The sequence below is a fragment of the Lampris incognitus genome, chromosome 6, assembly GCF_029633865.1.
Source record: "Lampris incognitus isolate fLamInc1 chromosome 6, fLamInc1.hap2, whole genome shotgun sequence".
NCBI classification, from domain to species: Eukaryota; Metazoa; Chordata; class Actinopteri; order Lampriformes; family Lampridae; genus Lampris; species Lampris incognitus.
In genome coordinates, this window is record NC_079216.1 from 3,176,908 (window position 1) to 3,201,662 (window position 24,755).

At 45.5% G+C, this 24,755-nt stretch overlaps 1 protein-coding gene across 1 annotated transcript in view; it reads left to right on the plus strand.

Moving 5' to 3' along the window:
- cspg4 (chondroitin sulfate proteoglycan 4) overlaps positions 1 to 24,755 on the plus strand; it is a 106,899-nt gene that overhangs the window by 56,500 nt on the left and 25,644 nt on the right. The window contains exons 2-6 of the mRNA XM_056282195.1: positions 3,464 to 3,627; positions 8,312 to 11,878; positions 12,983 to 13,171; positions 13,869 to 14,150; positions 19,446 to 19,622. Of these exons, the coding sequence (XP_056138170.1) occupies positions 3,464 to 3,627; positions 8,312 to 11,878; positions 12,983 to 13,171; positions 13,869 to 14,150; positions 19,446 to 19,622 (4,379 nt within the window). The remainder of the gene's footprint in view (positions 1 to 3,463; positions 3,628 to 8,311; positions 11,879 to 12,982; positions 13,172 to 13,868; positions 14,151 to 19,445; positions 19,623 to 24,755) is intronic.

Here is a 24,755-nt window from a genome sequence, read left to right on the forward strand (position 1 = left end):
TGAGCTCAGCAGTGAATGATTTGCGGGACTGTGGAATACGATCGACTTCTCGTTGACTTTAAGGATTCATACCTGAATACATCATGTTTTGGTTCTGACACTGTCGCTGTCCCATCTGACTCAACCGTAGATGTGAGTCGCGCACAGTTGACTCGGCGCAGACAGTGATGGAAAGCAGCGTTGGTCGAGCGTGCTAGAGAGTGAATGGAGAGAGGGAGCAGAGATAAAAACAAAGGTTTTGTGGAGGTTTTGAATCACCGCGACCACGAGAGGTTCTTCATCCTATAGCCCTAACTGTGCACAAGGCATCAGGCTGATAGGTCAGCAGTTTGTGAGATTAGCCACGGACACACACGACCAAACGTATAATCCCCAATAATAAAGTTCCATTAAATTGAATTAGGCGGCACGGTGACGCAGTGGTTAGCGCAGTCGCCTCGCAGCAAGTAGGTCCTGGGTTTGAGCCCCGGGGTAGTCCAACCTTGGGGGTCGTCCCGGGTCGTCCTCTGTGTGGAGTTTGCATGTTCTCCCCGTGTCTGCGTGGGTTTCCTCCCACAGTTCAAAGAAATGTAGGTCAGGTGAATCAGCCGTACTACATTGTCCCTAGCTGTGTGTGTGGGTGGGGGTGGGTGGGGCTGTGATGGCCTGGCGGCCTGTCCAGGGTGTCTCCCCACCTGCCACCCAATGACTGCTGGGATAGGCTCCAGCATCCCCACGACCCTGAGAGCAGGCTGGATAATGGATGGATGGATGGATGAACTGAATTAACATCTGAGTCTGTTGAACGCCCAGCAGATCTTTGTCCAAAGTGTGTGTGTATTTTGTGACACTGTGGGTTGTAAATGTGTTGTGGCTGCCCACATATCTGTCAAACGAGGGTTAAAATATCCAAAACACTCACAGTGTCCTTCACAGTGTTAGCGTCGTGTCGTCAACAGGAGAGGGCCTTCCTCACCATCTTCCAAGTTTTAAAGTCTTCGGCTTTCACCCCACCAACGAGGCGAATCAGCCGCTTGTGGGAGCTCCCCTTCCTCCGTGAGACCTGGTCCTGGAGGCCGTCCAGCTTAATCTGAGAGCAGCAGCAAGGGGAAGTCAATTACTTCCTCCGTGGTCGTTTGGTCGGGGGCTCCGGAGACTGCAGTGTGAGGCGGGGGCTCCATTTGCATATCTTCAGGACGCGACCCGTCTTGAGCCAGGGAAGCCCCCTGCGCCCGCGGGCGCTCCGCTCTGGGCGAGAGAATGACGGCTGCCTCGGCCAGCACATCCCTCTGAGGTCAGGCGAGCCACCGACAGCTGGAGGAGGCCTGATAAAGCCGCTCCACCCTGAAGGAGCGACGCTGTACCGCGACAGGAGGAGGAGGAGGGGGAGCTCGTCTAATTGATTTCTCCGAACTTCCACATCAGAATTCCCCGTGTGACGAGTCCCTCTCGGATGGATTATGATGGTGGCAGGAGGAGGCTGTCTGTCACTGTGAGGAAGGTCAAGAAGAGACTCCCACCAATGCAAATGAACTTTTATTCATTAGCCAGTTTTTTACTATTAATAAAAAATTACTTTTGTCCTTTTACTTATGTTAATTGGACATTTACATGGTTGTTTACACACACACACACACACACGTGTGTGTGTGTGTGTGTGTGTGTGTGTGTGTGTGTGTGTGTGTGTGTGTGTGTGTGTTGGTGCAGTGCCCATTCAACTTGCACCTGCAGGGGAAATTTGATGTCTGAGTGTGGAGAAGGTTGAGCTTGTTTGGATGAATAGTTGTCAAGAAAATCGAAAGACGGACAGACAGATGGACAAACAGACAGGCAGATGGATGGATTGATGGATGGACAGACAAGACGGATGGACAGATAGACAGATGGATGGACAGACAGACACATGGACGGACAGACACATGGACGAACAGAAAGACAGATGGTTGGACAGACAGAAAGACAGATGGACGGACAGACAGATGGACGAACAGAAAGACAGATGGTTTGACAGAAAGATAGACAGATGAATGGACAGATAGAAAGACAGATGGATGGACGGGCAGACAGACAGATGGATGGACGGACAGACAGACAGACAGACCATTATGATATGATCTTAATTTTCTTAATGCGTATGTAGCCCTAACTCTAGTTTGGTTCACGTTTATTTATGGCAAAGTAAATATGATGGATGGAGCGGTGCAGCAATTAAAATAAATCAAAAAAACAAAAGTCGTAACACTACCTAAGAACACAAGTGTCCAGGAGAGACCAAAACATGACAGGATTCAGCCAACAAATTGCAAAAAAAGACAGAAACGCATTTAAATGAATTAAAGGTGTCTCCCCGCCTGCCGCCCAGTGGCTGCTGGGACAGGCTCCTTGTCCCTGAGAGCAGGACAAGCGGTCCGGTAATGGATGGATGGATGTTAATTGTGTTTCTAGAATGTCTTCTTTGCCGTATACTTGGCAGTGTCTCTCTTCCTCCATGGGAAGTTTTGTTGAGTCTGGCTCATTGTGTTTTATGTCTGTTACACGTCTGTGCACCCTGGAGAAGACAGCCTTCTCGGCCAGGGCCAGTTATTGTCTTCCTAATATTTCAGCCCCTTTCTTTGTCCTATTAGTTTTTCTAGTGGAGTTTTTCCTCACCTCAGTTTAGCCGGGGGCGGAGTGTCATTTCTCTATCTGTTTTCCTCACCTCGGTTGAGGGTCCGAGCGTAGGGGGGGGGGGTCATTTCTCTATCTGTTTTCCTCACCTCGGTTGAGGGTCCGAGCGTAGCGGGGGGGGTCATTTCTCTATCTGTGGCCCCTGTGGGCTGACCCTATGGAAGCCTTATGAGCTGTAACTAACTTGTGATCGAGGGCTTCATAAAAAAATTAAACCGGGCGTCCAGGTGGCGTAGCGGTCTATTCCATTGCCTACCAACACGGGGATCGCCGGTTCAAATCCCCCTGTTGCCTCCAGCGTGTTTGGGCGTCCCTATAAATACAATTGGTCATATCTGCCAGTGGGAAGCCGGATGTGGGTATGTGTCCTGGTCGCTGTACTAGCGCCTCCCCTGGTCGGTCGGGGCGCCTGTTCAGGGGGGAGGGGGGGATAGCGTGATCCTCCCACGCGCTACGACCCCCCGGTGAAACTCCTCACTGTCAGGTGAAAAGAAGCGGCTGGCGACTCCACATGTATGGGAGGAGGCATGTGGTGGTCTGCAGCCCTCCCCGCATCAGCAGAGCGGGTGGAGCAGAGACCGGGACGGCTCAGAAGAGGGGGGTAATTGGCCAAGTACAGTTGTGGAGAAAAAGGGGGAAAATCAAAAAATATAAGAATAAAAATTGAAGCTAAATGTTTAATTACAAATACGAGGTTGTCATTGAGGGGAGAAGTATAGCGTTGTACTATTTTGAGCTACATGACTTTGACCTGCGAGCTGCAGTTTTCTGGGTCCTGTAACATCCTGATGCTAACGCGGCTCATCTCCTTCCACAGCTTCCTACTTTGGCGACAGTTCCTGCAGCATACAGGCCATCCAGGATGTCTCCTCCTTCCAGTTGTCCCTCCAGTTTAAGACCAGCCGACGGAGCGGGCTGCTTCTCCTGGCGGCAGGAATGCAGGATTACCTTTTCCTGGAGCTCCAAAACGGGAAACTACAGGTGAGGCGGTCCGCAGGTCCGTTTGTACTGGATGGTATGAACAGACATGGAGGTGGCAGTGACGTGTCACACGTCTACCGACATTTTAGTTTAATCTGTTCAAAATGGAGAGAGACCGACGCAATGTAATCGATCAACCAGTCAAGCAATCAAATAACCTTTAAACTTTCACACTGGGGGCGTCCGGGTAGTGTAGCGGTCTATTCTGTTGCCTACCAACACAAGGATCGCCTGTTCGAATCCTCGTGTTACCTCCGGTTTGGTCCCTACAGACACAATTGGCCGTGTCTGTGGGTGGGAAGCCTGATGTGGGTTTGTGTCCTGATTGCTGCACTAGCGCCTCCTCTGGACGATTGGGGCACCTGTTCGGGGGGGCAGGGGGAACTGGGGGGGAATAGTGTGATCCTTCCACATGCTACGCCCCCCTGGTGAAACTCCTCACTGTCAGGTGAAAATAAGTGGCTGGTGACTGTATGGGAGGAGACGTGGTAGTCTGCAGCCCTCCCGGATCAGCAGAGGGGGTGGAGCAGAGACCAGTACGGCTTGGAAGAGTGGGGTAATATGCCAAGTACAAATGAGGGGGAAAGGGGGGGGGGGATTCCAAAAAACCAAAGGAAAAAGTGTGTCTCACAGCCAAAAGCAGCTGCCCATACCGTTTTGTTTTGTTTATTTTTTTGTTTGGAGGATCTATTTTTACTTTGACATATTCGGTGGCTCCTAGCCATACCAGTACCAATGTAATGTTGATTTATTTTAATATCACAGCAGGCCTTCTGCGCTGCAGCGTTTTCCATACTTCCCAGTGCAGTGGGTGAATGGTGTGCTGGGTTTTGTGGCTGTGAGATGGTTGAAGGCCAGTCGATGACGGCGTAACGTGGTGGAAGTTCTTACATCAGCTGGACAACAGTCCATATGGATTTATCTTCAGTTGTAAACCTGTAGACCTGACGTGTAAAACAACTTCCCATACCAGAAATCTCTGACGTCTTTAAAATCTCACACAACTGTTTGAGCTACATATCAAATCGTATGTGAAGGTGTTGACTTTATGTGTGTGTATTAAGCATACAGCTGAAGCATGTCTTCACTGTCTTCCCGCACACGTCCCTGCAGAGCAGAATTGCATTTGCTGGGGCCCATTCATAAGAAATTCTATTAGGCGGCCTTTTAAAAACATGATAAATTGCTTTCTTGTGTTGTTGTCACTAGCTTGCTCGACAGAATGAGGCATGACATTTTAATTCTTAGGCTAATTGCTTAACGAAGTCTGAGAGTAGCAGACTTAGCATCAGATGTGCTTTTGCAAACATTAACATGGATTGTCCTCAGAAAGGAAAGTGTCCTTGCATTTGAAATGAGGGGAGATTTTATGCCGTCTCTATGAGCCAGCCTTGTTTCTTTTCTCCACAGCGATAAAAGAGGGGCTATTTAAACTCAAGGCTGAACAAAAATGAATTTGCCTTATCTGGCATTCATGTCTGAAAGCCATTTCTTCAGTATTCTTTAGTGGGCGAGAATTATTCAAAATAGCATCAACGTGTATACATTTTCAAGATTCAAGATTACTTTATTTGTCCCGAGGGAAATTATCTTGGACATAAAAGCTGCCACATAAAAATACATATATTATACACCCATCAGCCAAAACATTTAGACCACCTGCCTAATATTGAGTAGGTTCCCCTGCTAAAACAGCTCTGACCCATCGGGTATGGACTTCACAGACCTCTGAAGGTGTCCTCTGGTATCTGGCACCAAGATGTTGACAGCAGTTCCCTTAGGTCCTGTAAGTTTCGAGGTGGGGTCTGTGGGACGTGGGGATGTACAGCACATTAGGGCAATGAAGGATAGAGATGGAAATGTGCTGACAAGTGAGGAGAGTGTGTTGAGAAGGTGGAAGGAGTACTTTGAGGGGCTGATGAATGAAGAAAATGAGAGAGAGAGAAGGTTGGATGATGTGGGGATAGTGAATCAGGAAGTGCAGTGGATTAGCAAGGAGAAAGTGAGGGCAGCTATGAAGAGGACGAAGAGTGGAAAGGGGGTTGTTCCAGATGACATACCTGTGGAGGCATGGAGATGTTTAGGAGAGGTGGCAGTGGGGTTTTTAACTAGATTGTTTAACACAATCTTGGAAAGTGAGAGGATGCCTAAGGAGTGGAGAAGAAGCATACTGGTACCGATTTTCAAGAATAAGGGTGATGTGCAGAACTGTAGCAACTACAGAGGTATAAAGTTGATCAGCCACAGCATGAAGATATGGGAAAGAGTAGTAGAAGCTAGGTTAAGAGGAGAGGTGGTGATCAGACACAGCATGAAGATATGGGAAAGAGTAGTAGAAGCTAGGTTAAGAGGAGAGGTGGTGATCAGCCACAGCATGAAGATTTGGGAAAGAGTAGTAGAAGCTAGGTTAAGAGGAGAGGTGATGATCAGCCACAGCATGAAGATATGGGAAAGAGTAATAGAAGCTAGGTTAAGAGGAGAGGTGGTGATCAGCCACAGCATGAAGATTTGGGAAAGAGTAGTAGAAGCTAGGTTAAGAGGAGAGGTGATGATCAGACACAGCATGAAGATATGGGAAAGAGTAATAGAAGCTAGGTTAAGAGGAGAGGTGGTGATCAGACACAGCATGAAGATATGGGAAAGAGTAATAGAAGCTAGGTTAAGAGGAGAGGTGATGATCAGACACAGCATGAAGATATGGGAAAGAGTAATAGAAGCTGGGTTAAGAGGAGAGGTGATGATCAGCAGCAGCAGTATGGTTTCATGCCATGAAAGAGCACCACAGATGTGATGTTTGCTTTGAGAATGTTGATGGAGAAGTATAGAGGAGGCCAGAAGGAGGTACATTGTGTCTTTGTGGATTTAGAGAAAGCATACGACAGGGTACCGAGAGAGGAGGTGTGGTATTGTATGAGGAAGTCGGGAGTGGCAGAGAAGTATGTAGGAGTGGTGCAGGATATGTATGAGGGAGGTGTGACAGTGGTGAGGTGTGTGGTTGGAATGACAGATGGGTTCAAGGTGGAGGTGGGATTACATCAAGGATCAGCTCTGAGCATTTTCTTGTTTGCAATGGTGATGGACAGGTTGGCGGATGAGATCAGGCAGGAGTCTGTGTGGACGATGATGTTTGCGGATGACATTGTGATCTGTAGTAAGAGTAGGGTGCAGGTTGAGGAGAGCCTGGAGAGGTGGAGGTATGCACTGGAGAGAAGAGGAATGAAAGTCAGGAGGAGCAAGACAGAATACCTATGTGCAAGGAGTAGAGGTGACGAAGGTGGATAAGATTAAATACTTGGGGTCAACTGTTCAAAGTAACGGGAGTGCAGAAGAGAGGTGAAGAAGAGAGTGCAGGCAGGGTGGAGTGGGTGGAGAAGAGTGTCAGGAGTGATTTGTGACAGAAGGGTACCAGCAAGAGTTAAAGGGAAGGTTTACAAGATGGTTGTGAGACCAGCTATGTTATATGATTTGGAGACAGTGGCACTGATGAAAAGACAGGAGGTGGAGCTGGAGGTGGATGTGGCAGAGTTGAAGATGATAAGATTTTCATTGGGAGTGATGAAGAAGGACAGGATTAGGTAGGAGTATATTAGAGGGACAGCTCAGGTTGGACGGTTTGGAGACAAAGCAAGAGAGACAAGATGGAGATGGTTTGGACATGTCTGGAGGAGAGATGCTGGGTATATTGGGAGAAGGATGCTGAATATGGAGCTGCCAGGGAAGAGGAGAAGAGGAAGGCCAAAGAGGAGGTTTATGGATGTGGTGAGGGAGGACATGCAGGTGGCTGGTGTGAAAGAGGAAGATGCAGAGGACAGGAAGAGATGGAGACGGATGATCCGCTGTGGCGCCCCCTAACGGGAGCAGCTGAAAGTAGTAGTAGTAGCAACAGATTTTTGGTTCATCTAGTGTTCCTTCAGTTTTCCTGTGCTGAGATCAGCACTGAATGATTTGCTGACTTGCGTAATATGATCGACTTCTCGTTTACTTTCAAGACTCATACCCGAATACATAATGTTTTGGTTTTCACACTGTCGCTGCCTGGTCTGACACAACCATAGCTGTGAGTTGCGTGTGCGCGCGGTTGACTCGGAGCAGGCAGCAACAGAAAGCAGTGTTGGTCGAGCGAGCTAGAGAGTAAATGAAGAGAGGGACCAGCAATCGCGAGAACAAAATGTTTTTCAAAGGTTTTGATTCACCGCAACCATGAGAGGTTCTTCATCATACAGTCATAACTGTGCAGAAAAAATGTTTGCACACACACACACACACATGACCAAACACATAAAAACAATTTACAGTTCCACACAACCCTGTTAAGTACAGGAATTCAAATACACAGGATCTAATACAAATATTCGGTTTGCCATAACAGTTACTACCACCCATCCATCCATCCTCAAGGACAGGCTTTTTTGGATGATGTTTTTTTTTAAAATATAATTTACCTTTAATAATTAATTAACCTGATAATAATGATAATAACGATAAAGATAATTGACCCGTGCCTTGTGATGGTCTGGCAGCCTGTCCAGTGTGTCTCCTTGCCTACCACCCAATGACTGCTGGGATAGGCTCCAGCATCCCCTCAACCCTGAGAGCAGGATAAGCGGTTCCGATGATGGATGGATGGATAATGGTTACTAATGTAATGTTTGGGTTAATCAAAACCTTTTTTTTCCCCCCACAGGCGCGGATGAATATGGGGGCCGGAGAGATCACACTGTCCTCTTCTGTTGGAGTCCAACTAAACAACCTCCTCGATCACAAAGTGTCACTCACGTTACAGGATTCTAAACTCACCATGATGATCGACGACCTGTTCTCAACTTACATCCCCATGTCCAATGCCGAAGAGGAACTCAACATCGACCTGGGTGTTTGGCTGGGAGGGATAGGACAGCTAGATGCCCCTTATCTCAGCAGCGCCATCACACCCTTCCGCGGTTGCATGAATGATGTAAAGTTTGAGTCCCATGGTTTTGATATTCTGAACTCTGTGTTGACAGATTGTCAGGACACCAAGGAATCTTGCAGCAGTGAGTTTGAGGCTGGCGATGGAGAAGCAACCAGTTTCATTAGCCCAGATTCTTTTGTGTCTTTTCCCACCTGGAGTGGGGCTAGCGACGGCGTACGGACCTTGGAAATCCTGATGAAAACCACCATTGAAGATGCATTGCTTGTGTTCCACCCTGGCCGAGAGTCTGATTTCATTGCCGTTGGTGTTGTTGGGGGTTATCTCAAAGGCGTTTTGGATATTGGCAGTGGCATGAAGGTGTTGGAAAACACCCAAGTGCAGCTGGATGATGATCAGTGGCATAGAATTAGGATCCAGATTGATCAGAGTAAATTTGACATCAATGTAGACAGTCAGTCCACCTCAATCCCTCTCCAAAGCTCAGAAAAATTAGACTTAGTTGGGAATCTCTATTTGGGAGGAGTCCAGGGGAAAATGAAGGAGGTGTTCCGGGATAGCGGGTTCTTGAATCGCATGGAAGATGAAATAACGTCCGAATCCTTTATCGGATGCTTGGGAGAAATCAAAGTAAACCAGAAGGATAGAAGCCTACAAGATGCTTTGGTTACCAAAGATGTTCATGTTAAGTGCGAGGGAGAGGACTATGACTACTCAAGCTATTATGACGGGGAGGCAACCACAACCGCTGCCCCAGTTCGGATTCAGTATGTTGATGTAGATCCCAATGAGCTACACTGCCATCCATCAGACGACCTTCCAGAGATATTTAGAAACGTAACAAAACTCCTGGATGTCACGACATTAATTGTGCCTGAAGGTGGAGAAGTTTTCCTCGGTATAAACAACCTTCTCCCCACATTTGACCTCAGCAAAGTAGAAATGCGTCAGTCTCAGATAATTTTTACTCTTATGAATGATCCCTGGTATGGACTAGTTGACATGGACATTAGCACAAGACGCATCCAAAAGTTCACTCTTCTTGACGTCGTCAATAAGAAAATTAAGTACCTTCATGATGGAAATGAGAGGCACAGAGATCAAATCCAATTAGAAGTAATTGCTGAGAGAAACGGATACCTTCCAGAATGCCTTAAAACTCCCCAGCAGTACATACTTCCTGTTGAGGTTATTCCTGTCAATGATATACCTCAGCTTAGCGGAGGAGACATTTTTATCACAGAGCATGGGAGGACTCGCTTGAGCCCCAACCTCATCAAAATCGTGGACTCTGACACACGCTGTGATGAGTTAGTCGTAACTGTGACCTCAGAACCATCTGTGGAGGTTGGTTACTTGGAGAATGCCCAGCAACCAGGAAAAAGCATCACAGAGTTCACCTGTAGACAGTTGAAAGATGGCAATATCTATTTCGTACACAAAGGGGGCAGAGCGAGTGAAATGAGCTTAGAAGTATCAGATGGACTCTCAATAAGTCAGTCGACCACTTTCAAGATGTCGGTGACGCAGCCACATATGACTATTGTCACCAATACTGGGCTTTTCTTATTTCAAGGGAGCAGTTCTCTGATAGGTATAAACGACCTGGCTGCACTTGCTCATCCTCGTAATGGAGATATCATGTATAACATCACACAGCCTTTAAGGTTTGGAGAACTGCAAATTATCAACAGGAATACTGTTCCTAGACCAGTAACCACATTCTATCAGTCAGACTTGGAACAAGACCGCCTCAGGTATATTAGCACAGACTCAAGCAACCAGGAGGATATTGTGGTTGAGCAAATTCAATTTGACATCCATCTGGGACAGTTCACCCTTTGGAACAACACCTTTTTAGTCAAGGTCATGCCTGCTCAGGTGAAGATTTCAAACCTGGTCCCACTGGACATAGAGGGAGAGGAAGAGAAGATAATCACACATGCTGAACTTGAGGCTGAGGTCAAAGGGCAAACTCCAGATCCAGTGACAGTAAGTTACGTCCTTGTTAAGCTTCCGGCACTGGGCTCTCTACTTCTGCTGGACAAGGAGCTAGTCGAAGGAGATAGCTTCACCCAGCAGGACATTTTGCAACATCATGTAAGCTACAGACTCCAGATGCGTAGAGCTGTGGATAGAGTGGACCAGTTCCAGTTCAGGGTCTTGGCTGCAAATGAGTACTCTCCTTTATACACCTACCCAATAAACATCCTCGCTGATTCAAATGCTCCTGTTTTGACTAATGAGAGACTGGTTGTTTTACATGGTGGGGAAGACACTCTGAACAAAAACTATCTCTGGATCCAGTCACCAAGCTCTATGGATATTGTATACAAAGTAACCCAAGACCCAAAGTATGGCCGCCTTATAAGACAGTCACCACCTGGGCAGCTCAGATTTGAGGGGGCAATCAGAGTATTTAGCAATGAAGACCTTGAGCTTGGCAGACTCATCTATAAGCATGATGGCCTCAAGACAAGCAGTGATGAGTTCCACTTCACAGCATTTGATCATGCAAAAGAACGGTCAAACATTCAAACTAACGGCCAAGAATTGTTGAGCGGTGTTTTTAGAATATTGATCCAGTCCAAGAATGAGCATGTACCTGTTAGAGTTGTGGATAAAGTCTTCAATGTGGTTCGTCATGGACAACGTTTATTGACCACAGATGTCATTCAGTTCAAAGATGATGACTTGGGTTTCAATGATTCCCAAATCATCTATGGCCGCGAGGGAATCCTCTCTGGCAACATTGTCTTGACATCCAATCCCTCGCAGCCGCTTTTCCGCTTCACACAAGCCGACCTGAGAGATAAGAAAGTCCTCTTCATTCACCATGGTGCCAATCAGGAACGCTTCCAGCTACAGGTTTCCGACGGGTTCCACAAGACTGCCGCACTGCTCTTGGTCCAGGCAGGCGACCCCTACCTGCGAGTGGTAAATAACACGATGGTCGTCATGGACCATGGTGGCACAAAGACACTCAACACCACCCTCTTGAGTGCTGACTCCAACATAGACATCAGAGAGGAGAGCGAGATCCAGTTCCAGGTGACGTCGCCACCCAGTGATGGAAGAATCATTGTTAGTGGGATTGAGGCCTCCGACTTCACCCAGGAGGACCTGAAGAAGGGCGTTGTGTCATATGAGCATAACTATGAGAGTTTGAGGTCCAAGGACTCATTTAGCTTCACAGTCCAAGCAAAAGGTTTTTCTGAGGAGGGAACATTCAGGATTAAAATATTCAAGCAAGGCTATCTGTCTGAACCTGAAGTTTTGAACAACAAGGTTATCATCTCTTATGAAGGAGAACATACCGTCATTGACCATGACCACCTCCAGGTACTGTTTACTTCGTAAAACTCACACTTAACACAGGTTGAAATGTATTTTATCTAATAGTGCTGTTCTTATTCACTGGTGCAAGTGTTAATCAGTCCAGCGAACAAGTGAAACATCTGCTCCTTTGGTCTGTCATCTCTGCACCATACATTTGTTTTTGTTCATCGAGAAAAATTGTGTAACTGACACAGTCTGGTAGTCATTACTGTGTGAATGCACATCGTCTTTGTATGTAAAAGTTTATTTTCTCTCTGCAAAGTAGACCCTTCACATGACTCAAACAAGAGCACTGGCTTGTGATACTGCACAGTGTTTGTTTTTTTTTTTTACTTTCTCTCAAATGCTTCTTACACCCACATGAAAGTAGGACTAAATATCAATGTGCAGTGTTGCTTTTAATCTAGTTTATGTACTAAATTACAGTCTATTAGGTGTGGAGAAGAGAGCACTAAGTATACCCCGAAGTGGTATCTGGAACCCACTGTAATTTATAAGGTGATTCGGCCTGCATTTTGTCCTACATTAATGGAGCTCAAGTTTTGCTCCAAAACACAATAAGTTGATGTTTATGTGTTGAGTTTCAGAACGAGAAACAGTGTGAGAAAAACTTTTTGCCTTGTTGGGTTTCATTTCCATTTCTTCTGGTTATATTTCTGAGCTCCTCAGTATTGACTGAAGAAGCACCTGGACACCCAGTTCATGAGTTATTGAGGGGGAAAAAGAAACGTTGAACAAAGGCCTGCCAGCATGGCCTTTAAAAGTGGTAAAATATTGACTTGGCTGGTGGAGCTTATTCAGACTTTGTGTTGACTTTGATAAGAGCCAGCTCCTCTGACAGAATGTAAAATTGAAGCCTGACTACTAAACATTACAAAGCTCAGGGCTCCAGAGAACCACTCCAGACTTCTCAAAGTGGACTACTGTAAAGATGTGTTTGAATAAAAATGCAGAACATTGTTAAACATTGCATTATTACTCAATTCCATCTTTAGCTTTTCTTTGTCCACTTGAGAAGCCAACTATTATGTGTGTATTCTATGAACTGAGAAAGTCAGACTCCTTGTACGTTACCTGTGACAACATGATGGTTTTGTTTTGATGTAGGTGAAACAAGCCGACATCCTGCCCTCAGAAATGGTGTTTACCATTAAAGAGCCACCTCGCCTTGGCCATGTGGTGATGCTGGTGAACAACTCTGACAGCACCGCCTCGCCCGTCCTCGACTACATTCACTCTTTCACTCAGGAGGACGTCAACCAGGGACACATTCTCTACGTGTCGGCGTCTGTCCAGGTTTACTGTCGTTTGCTTTGATTCTGCCACAGGATAATCATAGCTCAGTGAGAATAAAGTCTTAAAGATGGTGTCCGGGTAGCATAGTGGTCTATTCCGTTGCCTACTAACACGGGGATCCCAGTTCGAATCCCCGTGTTATCTCCGGCTTGGTTGGGCGTCCCTACAGACACAAATGGCCTTGTCTGCAGGTGGGAAGCCGTATGTGGGTGTGTGTCCTGGTCACTGCACTAGCGCCCCCTTTGGTCGGTCGGGGCACCTGTTCGGGGGGAGAGAGAACTGGGGGGAATAGCGTGATCCTCCCACACGCTACGTCCCCCTGGTGAAACTCCTCACCGTCAGGTGAAAAGAAGCGACTGGTGACTCCACATGTAAGGAGGAGGCACGTGGTAGTCTGCAGCCCTCCCTGGATCAGCAGAGGGGGTGGAGCAGAGACCAGGACGGCTCAGAAGAGTGGCGTAATTGGCCAAGTACAATTGGGAAGAAAAGGGGGGGGGGGGATCCAAAAAAAAAAAAAACACAAGGCCATAACTCAACATCCTCAAGTTGAAGTCTTGTCTGTCACTAGAAATGTCCAGGTCATAGTGTCTAAGAATTATTGGCATTTTCAAACATTTCCATGAATATGAAAAAGCCTAAAAACTGACTGTCAGTATTGTATCAAAAGCGGTTGTTTTTATTGTCCACCATCTTGCAGGGCAGCGATGCATTCAGGGCAGACGTGAGTAATGGCTTCACGACGGTGGAGGGCCTGCAGGTGTCTGTGAACATCGTCCCTCGCCTCATCCCCGTCCACTCCCTCAACTTCACCGTCAGGGAAGGTGCCGGCGCTTCCGTTACTGCAGACATCCTGAACATCTCGCATCCCTTCTACAGTTCCGTCAACATTGACTTCATGGTGGACGAGCCGCCGCAGCATGGGGACCTGCGCTACCTGGACGGCGACGAACTAGACCTCACATCCTTCACCTGGGAGGAGGTAGGCCGCCCGTCAGCCGAAACAGATGATGATTATAAAACTAAATGAAACTACACAGAGTGTTTGTAGAGAACCTTTCCAGAGCTCAAGGACAAGAACAAGAGTAAAAGAACAGAGAAGATAGCTGTAGAACCAAGTGAAAACAGAATAAAAGGGCATCTGGATAGCGTAGCAGTCTATTCCGCTGCCTACCAACCCAGGAATCGCCGGTCCGAATCCCCGTGTTATCCCCTGCTTGGTTGGGCATCCCTACACACACAATTGGCCGTGTCTGCGGGTGGGAAGCCAGATGTGGGTATGTGTCCTGGTCGCTGCACTAGCGCCTCCTCTGGCCAGTTGGGGCACCAGTTCAGGGGGGAGGAGGAACTGGAGAGAATAGCGGGATCCTCCCACATGCTACATCCCCCTGGTGAAACTCCTCACTGTCAGGGGAAAAGAAGCGGCTGGTGACTCCACATGTATGGGAGGAGGCATGTGGTAGTCTGCAGCCCTCCCCGGATCAGCAGAGGAGGTGGAGCAGAGACCAGGACGGCTCGGAAGAGTGGGGTAATTGGCCAAGTACAACTGGGGAGAAAAGAGAATAAAATAGAAAAAGAGCTACGGAGAGAAATACAACAAAACAGTGAACAGAAATAAACATTTAGATCAAATATGTAATTAGATGTCCAGATAAAGCCACATGGATGTCACAACATCAAACACTTCAGTCCTTTTGTTACATAACAAACGGAGGTTTGTCAGTAAAGTTAAATTGCTCTCATAGTAACGTACTAGTCCCAAAATAAGGTTTCAAAGGAGCTGGACTGAAATTGATTCCAGCTTTCCGTCTCCATTAAGAGCTGCCGAATACCCATGTTGTCCTGAAAACAACCCAAGAAAGAAAACAAACATGGCTCATTTCGTTGTTATTCTTTGACAGAAAGCTTCCCGCGTCCCCACTAACTATTCCTTAACGTTCCTCGGGCCTAATTATTCCGATGACGTCTTCCTCTCATGTCTTCTTTCAGCTTTGTGGGGTTTCTTTTTTCTTCTTTTTTTGGAAGAGGACCACTGCTGCTCCATGCCACCATGGAACTTTCCAGACTTCCACTCGAATGTATTATTTTCTACTGGGTTGGATTTGTTGCATCGATAGAAAAAGAGAATTCTGGGACTTCTGTAGTTATCTGATCCCCCGCCATGCGGTTCCGAGCCCACTGTTCGAGGAAGGTATTAAAAGAACATGAGTAGTTCCTGGTGGAAAAAACTCCTGCATTCTGAATGGACGGCGTAGCTTAGCAGGGCTGGTTAGGCACGTCTCCTACGCCCCCCCCCCCACATCCCCCCTGGGCTGAGGCATTGTGGAAAATCTGACAGTGCCTTTAGACCGCCCGGAGCCAAAATAAACTTACCCAATATATTCCAATAATAATTTAAGTGTGCACACAAACCTCCCATGCATTAGCACTGCCAGACCTACTCAGTCTTGTGTCTGAAAGAGACCACTGTGATTTCTGGATCAGCCGCCAGATGCTCATCACCATGACGCAGCAAAGCCCGCTCACATCGACAGCTCATATAAAATGACCTTTGGCACACTCTGGATGTGTTAAGATCGGGTGGAAATTGAAACAATAATAGTGTAATCAACATCACTTATTACTGTAATCATCGTTAAATTTGTACTGTATCTTTCTATTAAAAAAAGATAGTTATGAAGGGTATTATTCAGTTTTTCTCTTTCCAAAAGAGCGCCCCCTAGCTCTGCTTCTCTCAACTGATCTTATTTTTATGGTACTAAAGACATCATCAGACACTCATGTACATAAAGCCAATCATATCAAATCGTCAAAATATGTAACCCCGCCCACCGTCTTCACAACCCTTGCTTGTATCTGTCACTCAAAGATCAGCTGATGAATATTAATGAGGACTAGATCACTCCCACAGTTTTACAGACAACTAAGAACAGTTAAAGTTATAAACATACGATTATAGTCATTTACAAATAAAGAAATGTTGCTGAAAGTTTATTTGCTGTCTTGCAAGGTTTTATATATGAAAAGTTCATTTCGGCTTCAAGATAGAAATACTCACAACCTGGACTTCTCTCCAACGCTTTAAAGGAGGCAGTTTTGTCTTAAGGTCAAGACTTTGTACTCGCCCGTCTCCTTTTCATTGTTAAATACCCTGCATGAAATATTCTCCCAAATGAGAACCACGTTGAGGAATCAATGAGCGGTGCTCAGTCAGCACAGCGTTTAACCCAGAGCGTAATTGTTCCCAAATTGAAGACGGATGTGCTCGCTCTCATTATCGAACATTATTTCAAATTTCTGTGTTCACTCATGTGAGCAGCAGTGGGCCTTTCCGAGCCAGACGTTGTTTCAAGCACCGCTGGGCAAGTGTCCCCGCCACCGTGCCCCCGAGACTGGACGCTGGTTTAACTGCTGTGGGAGGTAATTTTGTGATAAAGTCATTGTGGCTCCACAAGGTTATGTAAGGGTACAGTGACATGAGTGAGGAGGCTGTGAAGAACGACACAGAGAGAGGAGAGAGGAGAGGACTTTCTGCAGCTTAAACATAAGACACAGGCAAATATACGATTTGGTTCTTGCATGTCACAGAAAAATCAAACGTGTGTGAGAAAATGCACTGCCCATCATTCAGCACACCGACACTCTCTGATTGACTGGAAGAACTGGAGGTCTGCACAAGGTAACACGTGGTTAAAGAGAATCCAGAAACTTCCACTTTCCTCCAAAACGGCTTTTATTTCATCAGACTCTCCTCCTCGTCAGATCCTAGCCTTCATCACGTCTCCATTCGCCCTTCTGTCTGTGGAGGTCTTCATCATGTCTCCATTCACCCTTCTGTCTGTGGAGGTCTTCATCACTTCTCCATTCACACTCCTGTCTGTGGAGGTCTTCATCATGTCTTCATTCACCATTCTGTCTGTGGAGGTCTTCATCACTTCTCCATTCATACTTCTGTCTGTGGAGGTCTTCATCACTTCTCCATTCACACTCCTGTCTGTGGAGGTCTTCATCATGTCTCCATTCACCCTTCTGTCTGTGGAGGTCTTCATCACTTCTCCATTCACACTTCTGTCTGTGGAGGTCTTCATCATGTCTCCATTCACCCTTCTGTCTGTGGAGATCTTCATCACGTCTCCATTCGCCCTTCTGTCTGTGGAGGTCTTCATCACGTGTCCATTCACCTTTCTGTCTGTGGAGGTCTTCATCATGTCTCCATTCGCTCTTCTGTCTGTGGAGGTCTTCATCACTTCTGTTTGTGGAGGTCTGTTAAAACCCAGACTGGTAGAGAGGTCTTTATATTTTTGCCATAGAAAAGAAGTTTTGGAGTAGAGAGACGTAAACTCTGCATAACAGGACTCGTTCTCTCACGTGTGTCCACAGGACAGTTTGTCTCAGCATGCCGCCACGTACTTCCATTGGCTAGCTTTCATATCAGTTTGCTAGCATGTTGTCAGCGTGCCGGACAATCGGTGACTTCAAATGAACAAGTACAAAATGTGGTTCATAAAAGTTAAGAGTCCTGTGTCAGACACAGTATTTAAATATAGACTGACTTTAACATCATATATGGTGTTAAAACACACCTTTCCAGGGGCAATAGTTTCTTTTGCTCATGGAAATGATTCTAATAGTTACTATATGGGGGGTGATGAAACTACGTCCAGTGTTGTTTGTTGTCGTAGTTGTCAGACCGACTGACTGGCTCTCTGTCCCCCTGGTCTGTAATGACAGACTGGGAGTAGTTGGGGGTAGTCAGGGGAGGTTAGAGGGGTTGTGGGGGGTTCGGGGTGGTTCCACGAGGTTGGAGGTTATATGGAATCCATTAGACACTTCCTGTCTCACTGGTGCAGTTCCACTGAACACAATGGACCAGCATGCCTGCCTGTCTGTGTGACACACACACACACACACACACACACACACAGTGTACACTATTTATATTCACTATTGTATATTTTAGTAGTATTTTACTGCTTTTCTATTGTTATTTTATTGCTGTTGTTGCTGCAATGTTGAGGAGCTGAAACACAAGAATGTTACTTTGTTACACTTGTGTATGATGGGATATAAAAATAAAGTAATCTTGAATCATGTGGACCGTCCGTTTAAACCAAAGACACACTGACCCACACAGATCAGCAGACCAGGATCAATACAGGAACAGTAGTGAGAACAGAGATCAGCAGACCAGGATCAGCACAGGAACAGTAGTGAAAACAGAGATCAGCAGACCAGGATCAGCACAGGAACAGTAGTAAGAACAGAGATCAGCAGACCAGGATCAGTACAGTAACAGTAGTGAGAACAGAGATCAGCAGACCAGGATCAGTACAGGAACAGTAGTGAAAACAGAGATCAGCACAGGAACAGTAGTAAGAACAGAGATCAGCAGACCAGGATCAGTACAGGAACAGTAGTGAGAACAGAGATCAGCAGGTCAGGATCAGCACAGGAACAGCAGTGAGAACAGAGATCAGCAGAAATAAAATGGTCACATGGCTTGTCAGAAAATGGAGAAACAGTAGAATAGAAGAGAATGTGGCTATGCCATGTGTTTTAAATCTCTCCCAGTGAAAAGGATAGAAAGGCCATCCATGAAGACAGAGGTTTTTGGGAAATAAGTTCCACCTCTTGGCACTGACCCTGACCTCATTTCCTGTCAGGGAGTTAGGACGGGCCAGTAATTCAATATTATCATTTATCGTCTTTCACTAGTATTGTGTTGGGATGAAAGTTGGATATCATCATATTGTGACACACAAATTTTGGTATCTAAACTAATGGAAATGAGAATCTATGAGCTAAACTTCTCAGAATATGAGGTGTGAAACATCTAAGGGATATCAAACCAACACTGTGAAAACTAGTGTTGGTTTGATATTCTACTTGACATGATAAACATACAACACACATAGTATTTATATGTGGTTTTATCAGCTCATATCTCCTGGTTTAAGGTTGTTCTACATCTACTTAACCCAGTCTTGGAAATGACTCAGATTCCCACATATTACTGGCATGTGTAGAATATTAATTTGCTTGTATATCTAGTCATCCAGGCACCATTTGCACATTTCTCCTGGTTGTTATGAGCATTCATCTGGATGATTTTAAACAGGATGTTTTTCTACACTAACTCAGAATAGTATTTCTTAGGATGGGGTTTGCATGCAAAATACACCTCTAAATGAATTGTAGATGTGACGTGTCCTCTGTCTCTGGTGTGAACCTCTCTGTCATGTCTGTCCAGGCATAACTGTGTCTGTGTCTCCTGCAGGTGAAGCTGGGACATGTCTACTACATGCACGACAGCACAGAGACCACGGAGGACAGCTTCACGCTCTCCGCCTCGGCCTATGACATCCAGCGGCGGAGCGTCCCCGTCACCATCCATGTGACTGTCGTACCTGTCAACGATGAACCGCCAATGCTGACACGGAACACGGGACTGGAGGTAACCGTCCGTCCGGTTACCCAACAAGCCACATGCTGTTGCTCTGAGCTGGCTCTAAAATGCTGCAGATGGACCACTGACTCACATTATATTACATTATATTACATATTACATGATATTACAGTACTATCTATGCACCAGGACATCACAAGCAGTGTCACAAAACTGCTTTCTTACAAAACAACAACAGGACAGAGGTGAATTTGCATGTTGTACTTTGCAAAACGATGGCCTCTGATTAAAGTAATAATGTGAAATCATAATTCAAACAAATCGATTTTTCCAAATAAGTACCCCTCAGTGACAGAAGTCATAAGCTGTACATCAGTTCTATATGCAGGGCACACAATGTGAAGAAGGACCTTTTCTGACGCCTACGTCTGTATGCATTTTAACCCAGTGCTGAGTTTGCAGGGACCCTGTGGCGAACACATGCACCATTCATGCATCATGTCAGATGCAGAGTGCAGTGGCCTCAAAGGTCTGTTCAACACTAAATCGCCTCATCCTCACTGAACACTGATGTACATGGTTATGGACATAGCCAGGTCAGAGACGTCGACCCAGCTCCTCATCTTCACATTTTATTGCAGTCTATACAATCTATACGATCTATATAAGCTATATGATCTATACGATCTATATGATCTATACGATCTATACAATCTATATGGTCCATACCATCTACATGATCTGTACGATCTATAGGCAGATCAGTGAGTTTCATCTAAGTGCTGCTTCACTGGTTATAACTGTGTTATTGCAACCATGGACTGTCATAGACTATGTGATGTGATGCAAGCCACAACCCGCGGCTACGCCCTTCCACCTTCTACTGTACATAGTACTACTACTACTACTACTACTGCTACTACTTTCGGCTGCTCCCGTTAGGGGGCGCCACAGTGGATCATTGTTTCCATCTCTTCTTGTCCTCTGCATCTTCCTCTGTCACACCAGCCACCTGCATGTCCTCCCTCACCACTTCCATAAACCTCCTCTTTGGCCTTCCTCTTCTCCTCTTCCCTGACAGCTCCACCTTCTGCTGCACATACAAAACACTCAAATCCTTCTGTTGAGCAGAGGAGCATTTAAGCCAGAGACATGTTGAGACCAAAGTACATATTTTTGTATGTTTCAGTAGTCCTAATTTGATTTCTATATTGTTCCATGTAGTTCTGTAGTTTTATATAGTTTTGTAGTTAGTTTGTAGAATCAGCACTCTCTCTTCCCTCCATAGTGACCTGCGCCAAAGGGAAACCAGCTGCAGGCTGTGGTTTGATACCTGCAGCCGTCCCAATGCTTCACTCACATTCTGTAATGATTATTATCATTATTATTATTATTATTATGGCATTTTTTAAATCTCAGACTGGCTGCGGTCTGTCTGCACCGGGCTGTTGTGTTGACCTTCATCATCTCAACTCAACCCTCTTTAAATGGCCTGCGATGCTGTCGTGTTGCAGGTTTTGTTTCTTGCCAGCCACACAACTCAAATGTCAGTTTACGGTGATTCATGTGAATCTTACATCGCTCTAGAAGATGAGTGGTACATTTATCTTTTCCTACTATTTGTTACAGTTCACTCAAAATGAATATGAAATAAGTGGTCCTAGTACATTAGGTGGTAAAGACTTGGTGTAATTGTGGAGTTGAAATCATCTTTTGCTGGTGAACCATCCTGATAAGTATTCTCAGCTGTATTCTTCACTGTGTGCCAGCTATTATTGTGATGTGCGTGAAGTGGAGGAGACATGGCGCTCTTGTTTGATGGCATATTTAATCAGCTGGCATCAGGCTCAGATGTGTTTCACCAAACACAGGTCTCTGGCTTCCTGAAGACAGAGACGTGAGGTTTGAATAGACCAATAAAGCAGAGCTCTGCAGTGGGAGTCTGCAGCCAGTTGGAAGAGCCAACAATAATCAGCTCACAGAACTGGAAACCAACTGTGTCATTCAGCCCTCACTGCTCTGCCTGCGGCTCGCCGTCTCCCTGGCAACCTGTATTTTTGGAAAATCAAGATGGTGGAGGAGACCGCGGGTTTCTGGCAGAGTGTCGAGGGTCCCAGCCGGTCCCTGAGCCTTCCTCTGCAGCGGCTGCACAGAGGGGAAGGAAGACATGTGGGTGGGCGGGGCCAGCTGACCGTATGGCGCCCAGACTGATGTGAAACCAGAAGTGGTATGTGTCATGTGTGTTTGTACTGTGTGCAGTGTGTGTTGTATTTGTATTGTGTGTATCTGGCAGGCCATTTCATCATCTGTTCATGTTATGGCCCTAGTCACTACAAATTACACACTAGTACTTATTTTGTAAGCACTAGTTGCTATTATAAAGTCACTAGTTGCTAAAAATTAGATACTAGTTCTATTGGAATAAGTACTAGTTATTTCATGATGACTAATCACTTTTCTCTTTTACTAGTAACAATTCAGTGAACACTAGTTGTTTTATTTTAGTTATTAGTAACAATTCAGTGAACACTAGTTGTTTTATTTTAGTAACAATTCAGTGAACACTAGTTGTTTTATTTTAGTTATTAGTAACAATTCAGTGAACACTAGTTGTTTTATTTTAGTAACAATTCAATGAGCACTAGTTGTTTTATCTGAGTAACTAGTATCTAATTTAAAGGCACTAGTCACTATTCATTTCTTCCTAGCAAAATGCCAAGCTGCTTATCAGTTGACCCTTATGAGGTGTCACATTGTAGATATCAACTTTTCAGTCACTACTAGTCACTATTTAAATAGCACTAGTTGTTAATCCAAGTCTACTGGTCATTAAAGGTTAGTCAGTGTTCATCCATGACCAGCTGCTCTTTTGATGATCACTTGTCATAATTACATCACAGTACTAGTTGCTGCTCAGTAATGAGACCCAGTTTCTATTCTAAATACACATATCAACTTATATGTTTTTACTTGACATATATATTTTTAACACTAGTGAATTAATATAAATATTACAATCTTGTGTTTGTATCAAAAGTTCAGATTTGACTTGCCAAAATGAAAAAGTGTTAAACTGAATAGAGACAAGTTACTTTAAAACAGATTCCAAAGTAACTAGTAACCGTGGGGCATTCACTGGTAATTACTGGAAGAACAACTAGCATTCATAAATAGTTACTACAGGTGACAGGCTTGGTGCAAGTCCATAAGTACTGGGATGGCGTCCAACGCTTTACCTGTGCCCCGTCCATAGGGTTAGTGTTGTCTCAGGAAGGACATCCTACATAACAGTCTGCCAAATCAGTATGAACTGACAAGACCATACCGGGTCAGTTGAGGCTCCATACCGGATCAGGCTGTCTGTCTGTCTATCTATCTATCTATATATATCTTTATCTCTGGTTATCTCTCTGTCTGTCTGTCTGTCTCTATCTATCTATCTATCTATCTATCTATCTATCTATCTATCTATCTAGCTATCTATCTATCTATCTAGCTATCTATCTATCTATCTATTTATCTATCTATATCTAAAATATATATATCTGTCCATCTATCTGTCTGTCTATCTATCTATCTATCTATCTATCTATCTATCTATCTATCTATCTATCTATCTATCTATCTATCTGTCTGTCTGTCTGTCTGTCTGTCTGTCTGTCTGTCTGTCTGTCTGTCTGTCTGTCTGTCTGTCTATCTATCTGTCATCTGTCTGTCTGTCTGTCTATCTGTCATCTGTCTGTCTGTCTCTATCTATCTATCATCTATCTATCTATCTATCTATCTATCTGTCTGTTTGTGTGTGCTCCTTTTTCCTCCAGATTATTTCTCACCAGATTAGGATTACATTACCAGCAGACTAGGATTACATTACCACCAGACTAGGATTACATTAACACCAGATTAGGATTACATTTCCACCAGACTGGGATTACATTACCACCAGATTAGAATTACATTACCACCAGACTAGGATTACATTACCAGTAGATTAGGATTACATTACCACCAGACTGGGATTACATTACCAGCAGATTAGGATTACATTATCGCCAGACTGGGATTACATTACCACCAGACTAGGATTACATTACCACCAGACTAGGATTACATTACCGTCTAAAGGTGTCTGTATTAATGCTGCTCCTGATCCCTGTCTAACAGATGTGTTGGTCTGACTGATGTGTTGGTCTGACAGATGTGTTGGTCTGACTGTTGAGTGACTGGATTAATGAAAGCTAATTCACCTTCACCAAGGTTTCTGTAAATACACTGACTTTATCTCTGGTCGGATAGGAAGTCTCAGGTGTAAAAACAGGAAGCTGGAGGGGCGTCTGGGTGGTTTACAGTCTATTCCATTGCCTGCCAACACAGGGATCGCAGGTTCGAATCCCCATGTTGCCTCCGGCTTGGTTGGGCATCCCTGCAGACACAATTGGCTGTGTCTGCATGTAGGAAGCTGGATATGGGTATGTGTCCTTTTCGCTGCACTAGCGCTTCCTCTGGTCGGTCGGGGCGCCTGTTCGGGAGGAGGGGGAACTGGGGTTAATAGTGTGATCCTCCCACGCGCTACGTCCCCCTGGTGAAACTCCTCACTGTCAGGTGAAAAGAAACGGCTGGCGACTCCACATGTATGGGAGGAGACATGTGGTAGTCTGTAGCCCGGATCAGCAGAGGGGGTGGAGCAGTGACCGGGACGACTTGGAAGAGTGGGGTATTTGGCCGGATACTATTGGGGAGAAAAATGGGGGAAATCCAGAAAACAAGAAGCGTTTGTTAGTGTTGTATGTTAGTGATTGGAATTATGGGTCTTTGTCTTAAGGAAACTGTGTGCACAGCTGCAGAGCATGAGACAACATGGCCGGGTCATCTTCATCTTCCTCTCTTTCTACAAACGTAGTTTGCTCATCAGCTGACCTGCTGCTGTGGACTATAATACCCCATCTGATCAGCTTTTGCCCCAATGTTTGTCCAGAATCATCACCCCAAACACAGAGTTGTGACCAAAGTCACAGCACCGCTCCAGCATACTGCACTTCACCAGTTACACCCTTTGTTTTTTGTTTTTTTCTCCCCAATCATACCCGGCCAATTACCCCACTCTTCCGAGCCGTCCCGGTCTCTGCTCCACCCCCTCTGCTGATCCAGGGAGGGCTGCAGACTACCACATGCCTCCTCCCA